This window comes from Bos indicus, chromosome 3 (assembly GCF_029378745.1).
Source record: "Bos indicus isolate NIAB-ARS_2022 breed Sahiwal x Tharparkar chromosome 3, NIAB-ARS_B.indTharparkar_mat_pri_1.0, whole genome shotgun sequence".
NCBI lineage: Eukaryota > Metazoa > Chordata > Mammalia > Artiodactyla > Bovidae > Bos > Bos indicus.
In genome coordinates this window covers 117511103-117520255 of record NC_091762.1, presented here as the reverse complement: position 1 = coordinate 117520255, position 9153 = coordinate 117511103, and the positions used below count along the sequence as shown (strand labels likewise).

Genomic DNA, 9153 nt, shown 5'->3' with positions numbered 1-9153 from the left:
TGCCTGATCTTTCCTTTACATTTTGAAGAGGATATCTTTATTCCAAAAAAATCTCAAAGTTAGAATTTCAAGTGATCCTTTCTATATTTCCCCCAAAATGAATTCATTAATTTGGTCTGTATGTTTTTTAAAAGGGAATTCCACTTCATTAAATCCTTTTAGAAACAAATGACTAGAGGCAAACATCCCATGGACAGAGAGGAGCCGGGTGGCCTGCAAACAGTCAGACACGACTGAGCACACAAGCACATGCGTACACTCCTCACTGCCACTAGTATGTTAAAAATAATGACTGATCCATGTTTCAATCGTATTTAAAAAGGTTACTTTGAATGTAGCCTTTTAATATAAATAATCATTATAGGAAGCAATTTGCGTAATTCTAGGATTCTGCTAACTTGATGTACGGCCCAAAGGAAAGAATCACTCACTAACCTGATGATTCTCAAGTTTCAGTTAATAGTGTCCTTTTAAATCATTATTACTTTCTACATCCTGGAACTCAATTTCTGGTAAACATTTGGAGTGGATCTGGTAATAACGAGATAAATATATGAAATAAACCCAAAAATTCCATGAAGAGAAAAAATTTGAAACCCAATAGTTTGATTTGTAGTCTTACTGTCCATGTATATTTCATATAAACACTGGTAGGTTAATTTACACTTGGAATGCCATCAAACATGCAGAAAGTATTAAAGTTTACTATAGATTTGAGAGAGTCATTTCCTAGGCAGGTTGATAGGAAATCTAGGGGTCCCCAAGGAGAGAGGGGTCTCCAAATGGAGGAAATAGCCTGCAAGTGTCAGACATTTTTATCTCTCTTAAGCGGCAGGAGGAAACAAACTAGCAATATTTTTTCCTTCTCTATACAAATTTAAGGGAGGTTTCTCTTAAAATACTGTGTTGCCATAATGACACCTGGTTTCACCTGAAGTTAGCTATTCTCGAGCCTAGAGATAACCAATGCCTTTTTCTTATGGAAATGTCCGTCTTAAGCTATGCTAATGTACTATGCCTTTACCCCAAACTCTGTCTCCAAGTCGGTTCTGCCTCTTGGCCCAGAACCTACTTGACAAACCAGTATGTTATACTCAGATATTGTTCCCCTAATCTATGTAAATGAAACTATTTGTATGGTGGTCTGCCCTTCTTCAAGATTCAAGTTAATCATTTTATGGCCCAGGATAAGCCATTTGGTGCCAAGATTATCCCAAAATGCATCTTACGGGTGAGGGGCCTGGTGCCATTCTGAATTTTAAGACATTCCTTTCTTTCATTAACAGACTGCTAGTGACTATATAATATCCAGCTGAAGACTAGCAGGGGGGTACTCTTTCTGCCCCCTTCTGATGCCTATGTCAGAAGCTTTCTCTATCTCCTTTATACTTTAATAAAACTTTATTACACAAAAGCTCTGAGCGATTAAGCCTCGTCTCTGGCCCTGGATTGAATTCTTCTCTTCCGGGGGCCAAGAATCCTGGTGTATTCGCGTGATTCAACAACAACCTTTCAGATTCTACCTTTATTAAATATAATACACCAAATGTAAATGTTAAATAGGTAAGTTTTAATCAAGCAATACCAGCTACATATTGAATGCTATAAACATTTTAAACATTTGAAGAAAATGCATATTTAAGTGTTCATCTTACTATTAATAAGACTCTAACTTTAAACAATATGTTACCTTTAAAAGTAAGCAATTAAAGTAATTTATGTTATCAGATAAAGCCAAAGAATAGGTCTTGAAAAGTGTTCCAATATACACTCTAACCTAATAGAACTTCTTACAAAATGAACATAATCAATACAGGGACCATTTCACATTTAAGGAAACAGTTTACCAGAGCACACATGGGTTCACTGTTCCTAGTGAAAACAGGGAACATACATCTAAACCTATTAATGCATCACAACAGTAATTATTTTGGAAACTTAAAAACATTACAAAATATGTATCTGTAGATCCAGTTTATCTGTTATGCTATGGCCCAATATAAAAGTCTTAAGATAACTGAAAACTGAAACTAAACTTCAGGTAAATTATATTTTTCACATATAAAATCATACTTTCTATTGGTCAATATTTTTAAAACTGACTTAACACAGATTTTTGAAATTGACACCATTTTTGTCTCTGCTCCAAAACATGCAGCTTCAAGTCTCTAAGTGACAAGTTTGAAATACAAAGTCTATAAACATTAAAAAGTATCTTTTAATTTATAAGATCTTTATATTGTCGAAACAACAGTTGCTAGGTTTTAAGAGATGGCTATATAAAGTAGAATATTACAAACAGCCAACCCCATTTATCGAGCCTATTTAACTATATTGTTTTGCTGTTATCACAATTTTTTTGTAAGTGCCGGAGAACATTCTCTGTAGAAAGGAAGTCATGCTTTCCAAGGAAATTCTAGAGGTCAAGAAAAGAAGAAACCAACAATAAAATGTTACACTAAATCCAAAATTCCGTAAAAGTACATAGTTATCAGTACACTCTATTACTAAATCAATCATTGTTAGTTAACTCATTTATCATACTTATATGCTTATATATGCCTGCCTGGTGGCTCAGGCGTTAAAGAATCCACTGGCAAGGCAGGAGACCTGGGTTCGATCCCTGGGTCAGGAAGATCCTCCAGAGAAGAGAATGGCAACCCACTCCAGTCTTCCTGCCTGGAGAATTCCATGGACAGAGAAGCCTGGTGGGCTACAGTCCATGGGGTCACAAAGAGTGGGACACAACTGAGCAACTAACACTTTCACTTTTCATACTTGCCATTAATTTCTACCCCCTACTAGGCATATCACTAAACTCAGTAAATACTGAGACGTGGAATACTAGATCATATAATTCTATTTTAATATTTGGAGGAATGGTCATACCATTTTCCACAATGGCTGCACTATTTTACACTCCCATCAGCAATGCACAAAGATTCCAATTTCTCCACATCCTCACCAACACTTGTTATCTTCTGGTTTTGGCAGGAGGATAACAGTCATTCTAATGGGTGTGCAGTGAATACCCCATGTGGTTTTGGTTGCATTTCCCTAATGATTAGTGATAATGAGCCTATTTTCATATGCTCATTGACCATTTGCATATCCTCTACAGAGGAAGTCTATTCAAATCCTTTGTGCGCTTTTAAACTGGGCTGCTGTGGAGTTGCAGGCGTTCTTTATTATGTTTTGGATGTGAGTCCTTGTCAGAGAAACGATGTACAGACACTCCCCCCGGTTCTGCAGGGTGCCTCTTCACCGCTGATGGTGATGCACCAAAGGTTTACATTCTGATGCAGGTTGTCTATCTTTTCTTGTCTGTGTTTTTGGTTTCATATCCAAGAAATCACTGCCAAATCCAACAGTGTGAGGCTTCTCCTCTATTCTTAGATTTTACTTCTCGCTCTTGGGGGTGTTGCTGGGGACCGCCAACACAGTACACTTTACTCTCTTCCCAAGTTACAAGGTGCTTAGAACAGCTGCAGTACTTAATTCTCTCTCAACTTACATGCGATTATTGTCATACATTAATTATTAGACCCTGTAAAATACCATTATTCTTGTTTTATATAGTATTAGTTGATCTGTACATTTTATTCTTCAATTTGTCTGCATCTCTGACCTTTCATCTGAAATGTTTCCTTCTTTCTAGAAAACACTCTAGTATTTTCTTTACTACAATGGGTCTTCTAAGTAACAAATTGTCTTAGCTTTTAATTGAGTAAAAATAAATTTATTTCACATTTACTCTTGAAGGCTCTTTTTGTGAGTACAGAATCCTAGGTTGGTATTGACAGCTTCTGTTGAAAATCAGATGTCAGTTTGATTGTTGTACTTTTTCCCCTCTAGCTGCTTTACAGCGTTTTTGTTTTTCCGTTTTCCTGTGTGTGGGTGTCTGGGTGCAGGTGTGTACCGCGCTTTTATTTCTCTTGCTTATCCCCTTATTCATAAAGCTTTGAGGCTCATTAAATGGTTTGACTGACTTTCAGCAGCTTTGCACAGTGGTCACCAGGATCACATTCAGGCAGTTTTTCTAATGCGCTGAGGTCTCTCTGTTTTTCCTGCTTGGCATTTGAAAGTTTTACGAAATTTCTGATATGTTTTATCATTTAAATTTTTTTCAAATATTGTATCTGTTCTATTTCCTCCCTTTTTATTTTTTGGTTAAAATTCCAGTTGCACAAATTATTAAAGGTTTTCTTGGTATATCTTTGTTTCTTCTCTTTTGGGTTTTTCACCCCTTTATCTCTGTGCTTCATTCCGTAATTTTTCTGACCTTTCCAATTGTCTAATATGTTGTAGAACTTATTAATTGAATTATTCATCTAAGTTATTCTGTTTTTCATTAATGGAATTTCCTTTAAAATATTTCCAGTTCTACACTAAAATTCTTAACCTTGTTTTCTGTCTCCTTGAACATAATACATCTGAATTAATTAGCTTTTGCTGTGCAACAAATAACTTTCACAGCTTAGTAGCTTAAAACAGTGAGCATCTGTTTAGCCTCTGATTGTGCAGTTAGCAATGGGCTAGACTCCTCTGGGTGATTCGGCTTCCCTTGCTTGGGCTCACTCATGCATCTGTGGACAGCGGCCAGGTTGGTAGGTGATCTGCCGATCTGTGCTAGGTTCTGTCCCGTGTTCTGGGGAAAATGGATGTAGAATGGAATGCCTCAGCCAGCCTCCATGTACAGCTGGCCCTGCATATCTTCGAGTTCTGCACTTGCAGATTCGACCAACAACGGACTGAAAATATTTGAAAAAAAATTCCAGGAGGCTCCTAAAAGCAAAACTTGAAATCTACTGTGCTCTGGCAACTATTTACAGCATTTATATTGTATTTACAACTATTCATAGTTATTTACAATTGTATTACATATTAGAAATAATCTAGTGATGATCTAAAGTATACAGGAGGATGTGTGTAGGTTATATGTGTGTCCCTTGGAAAGCAAGGAGAGCAAACCAGTCAATCCTAAAGGAAATCAACCCAGAATACTCAATGGAAGGACTGATGCTAAAGTTGAAGCTCCAATACCTTGGCCACTGATGTGAACAGCCAACTCACTGGAAAAGAGTGGGATGCTTGGAAAAATTAAAAGCAGGAGGAGAAGAGGGCAATGGGGGACGAAATGTTTGGATGGCATCACTGATTCAATGGACATGAGGGACAGGGAGGCCTAGCATGCTGCAGTCCATGGGGTCACAAAGAGCTGGACATGACTTGATGACTGAATAATGCTATTTTATATAAGAGATTTGGGTGACCTCTAATTTTGGTATCTGTGGGGGTTCCTGGAACCAATCTCCCATGGATGCTGAGGGGTGACTATAGTCTCTTGTCCTCTAGCAGGCATCCTGGGTGTCCCTAGGTGGCTGCAGTAAATTTCCGAGAGAGCAGAGAGAGTGATCAAGGTCTCTTGAGGGCTAGGCTTGGAAATGGCACAAGCAACTGAAAAGGTCAGTCTAGATTCAAGCGGTGGGAAAAGAGACTCCACTTCTTGATCAGAGGAGCTTCCAAGTCACACTGCAAAGGGGGCATGGTTATGGGGAAGGGAATGATTGTGGCTGTTTTTGCAAACCATCTATCACATGCTGTTATGGTTCAGTCACTCAGTTGTGTCTGACTCTTTTTGACCCCACGGACTGCAGGATACCACAGTGGGTTGCCATTTCTTTCTCTAGGGATCTTCCTGACCCAGGAATCGAACCTATGCCTCCTGCATTGGCAGGCGAATTCTTTACCACTGAACCACCAGGGAAGCCCCAATTTTCTCTTACCTGGCCCAGTAATTCATACTATCTTGATAGCTCTCTTGTGTCTTCAAGCAGGCATAGTCTTTATATTTATTCAGCTTTTCTAACTATTTGCTGTGGAAAGTTGGCTTTACTCACCCAGACAGCTATAAACAGGAACAAGGCCTCATCCATTATTTTGTAAACAGGGATTCTATGTTTGTATGTGGTAATTTAAAGTACATACACAAATTCTTTGAAACACCTTTCTTCAAGAGTGTGAATTCACACAGTGACTTGCATCTGACAGAATGTGGTAGAAATGATGGAGTATGACTCCTGAGGGTGGGTCACAAAAGACACTGCAGCTTCCATCTTGCTCTCTCTCTGATGGCTCTTGCTCTGAAGAAGCCAGATGCCATGCTGTAAAGACACTCAAGCAGCCCTACAGCAAGGCCTATGTGGTGAGAAATAGAGGTCCCTGCCAACAGCTGTGGGGAGAAGCCGTCTCAGGAGCGGTCCTCCAGTCTTAGTCAAGCCTCCTGACGACCACAGCCCATGCCAGCACCCTGATGCAACATCACGAGTCACTAAGCTAAAAACACCCAGCTATGCCATTCCTGAATTCTGACCTGCAAACTAGGTGATGATAAAGGTTGCTTAAGTCAATTAATTTTGGGGTAACTAGTTTTGCATTAACAGTGAACCAAATTAGTATGCTTGCTTTAGATTTTGTAATATTATTATTTTCAATATAATTTTTACTTGAAAAGGAAATGGAATCCACAGCTTAAAATGTTTACTATTTAAATATGAAAGATATGACTGACTTACCTCTTACTGCTTCTTTTATTCCTAACTGGAAGCAGAGTTTTCCAAAACAGAGGAAGTCATTTCCACAATAGTATTAATAGATAAGCCATTCAGAAAACCTTTATGATTTACTCTTACTTCCTGAAGAGCATCTATAATGTGATCTCTATGCCAAAGGAAAACATACATGAGCATTTGTCTTTTCCAAAGTAGCACATTCTAAATATGGCTAAGTTATTGAAAGGAACTGTATTTTTATACAAACTTTTAAAGCCAGTTAAAATATAACTGTAGTCATTACCTGCTAACTTCTGGATGTAGTTCAGCCAGTCTCTTTATGATCTTGGTAAAACTACGCAGGTTCAATGTTTTCGGAGGTATGAATTGAATAGGTGTATCAGGTAATAATTTAGTAGACTCAATCTGTTTACAATTCTTCTTTACACCCTAAATAAACATTTTAAAGTTTTATTTAAATCAGTGATGATTAGGGAGGCAATTCAGCCTATTCTAAATTAAAAAGTTACAAATAGTAAAATTAAAATTTCTAAACATTTACTTCGAGATACTTTTTTTTTCTACCAAGTAGATTTACTTGAGATGTATTCAGGGCAACTTGTTTTAAAAAATGCTAAACACTTAGCCTTTCTCAAAAAGGATTGCTCATCTGATCCACAGGACTCAGAAAATAATGTTAACTATTTTCTCAATTTTCCCTAAGATAGGACATAACCAGTTCTAGATGCACAGGAGAGAGGTTCATTCATTACATACAATGGATATCTTAGGCTTAGGGCATGAAGGCTTAATTCTTTTACCCAACCAGACAGAGAAATGCTAGTCTACATGGTAATTATATATATATCTTACAATCTATGTCTTATTACTAAACATTTAATGAACAACCTATATGCCCAGCACATGCTGGCGAGGGGGGAAACTAGTGCTATAAAATAGAACCATCAGTTATATATCTTATAATTAAACTGAAGAGACAAAACTAAAATGATCAGTTAATTACTATTAACCATCCAAAATATCATCTACTTCTGCTTCACTGACTACGCTAAAGCCTTTGACTGTGTGGATCACAACAAACTGTGTAATATCCTTAAAGAGATGGGAATACCAGACCACCTTACCTGCCTCCTGAGAAACCTGTATGCAGGATAAGAAGCAACAGTGAGAACCAGGCATGGAACAAGAAGGGTTCAAACTTGGGAAAGGACTACGTCAAGGTTGTATACTGCCACCCTCCTTAACTTATATGCAGAGTACATCATGCAAAATGTTGGGCTGGATGAATCACAAGCTGGAATCAGGATTACACAGAGAAATATCAATAACCTCAGATATGCAGATGATACCACCCTAATGCAAAAAGTGAAGAAGAACTAAAGAGCCTCTGGATAAGGGTGAAAGAGAGTGAAAAAGCTGGCTTACAACTCCACATTCAAAAAACTAAGATCATGGCATCTGGTTCCTATTACATCACGGCAAACAGATGGGGAAAATGTGGAAAGAGTGTCAGATTTCATTTTCTTGGGTCCAAAATCAATGTGGATGGTGACTGCAGCCACGAAATTAAAAGATGTTTACTCCTGGGAAGAATAGCTTTGTCAATTCTAGACATTTTGCCAACAAAGGTCCATATAGTCAAAGCTATGGTTTTTCCAGTAGTCATGTATGGATGTGAGAGCTGGATTATAAAGAAGGCTGAGAACTGAAGAACTGACGCTTTCAAACTGTGGTGCTAGAAAAGACTCTTGAGAGTCCCTTGGACTGCAAGGAGATCCAATCAGTCCATCCTAAAGGAAATCAACCCTGAATATTCATTGGAAAGACTGATGCTGAAGCTGAAGCTCCAATACTTTGGCCACTTGATGCATAGAGCCAATTCACTGGAAAGGACCCTGATGCTGGGAAAAATTGAGAGGATGAAAAGCGGGCAACAGAGGATGAGATGCCTGGATGGCATCACTGACACCACGGACATGAGTTTGACGAAACTCAGGGAGATACTGAAGGACAGGGAAGCCTGGCATGCTGTAGTTCATGGGTTGCAGAGTCAGACACACCTTAGTGACTGAACAACAACAATGCAAGTAGGCTATAAATTGTATGAAACCACTGTACATCCCATAAAAGTTCAACAAGAAAAGAGCTGACACTTTCATATCTAGAAGAAAATTCATGGTAAGATAATATATAATATTAGATCTCCCAAATCAGAATGTTATATATTTTAAACATTTGCCTACTGCCTTATCGCCTTCATTAGATTTAAGCTCTTTAAGTGAAGTTGATCAGTCCTGTCCGACTCTTTGTGACCCCATGGACTGTAGCCTACCAGGCTCCTCTGTCCATGGGATTTTCCAGGCAAGAATACTGGAGCAGGTTGCCATTTCCATCTTCAGGGGATCTTCCCGACCCAGGGATTGAACCTGTGTCTCTCGCATTGCAGGCAGACACTTTACTGTCTGAGGCACCAGGGAATCACCTTAAGCTCTTTAACAGCAGATTTTTGTCTGTTTTGTTCATTGCTACTTTCCCACTGCCTACAATAGTGTACACAGTTGGTATACTATTTGATAAATAA

At 38.4% G+C, this 9153-nt stretch overlaps 1 protein-coding gene across 2 annotated transcripts in view; it reads right to left on the bottom strand.

Moving 5' to 3' along the window:
* Positions 1-406: 406 nt before the first annotated feature.
* The window catches only part of RBM44 (RNA binding motif protein 44), a 30081-nt gene continuing 21334 nt past the window's right edge, over positions 407-9153 (bottom strand). For both annotated transcript variants that reach the window (XM_070786976.1, XM_070786977.1), the window contains exons 14-16: positions 6856-7001; positions 6576-6720; positions 407-2416 (exon numbers count right to left, since the gene is read on the bottom strand). In XM_070786976.1, coding sequence (XP_070643077.1) covers positions 6597-6720; positions 6856-7001 — 270 coding nt within the window. In that variant the 3' untranslated portion in view covers positions 407-2416; positions 6576-6596. The remainder of the gene's footprint in view (positions 2417-6575; positions 6721-6855; positions 7002-9153) is intronic.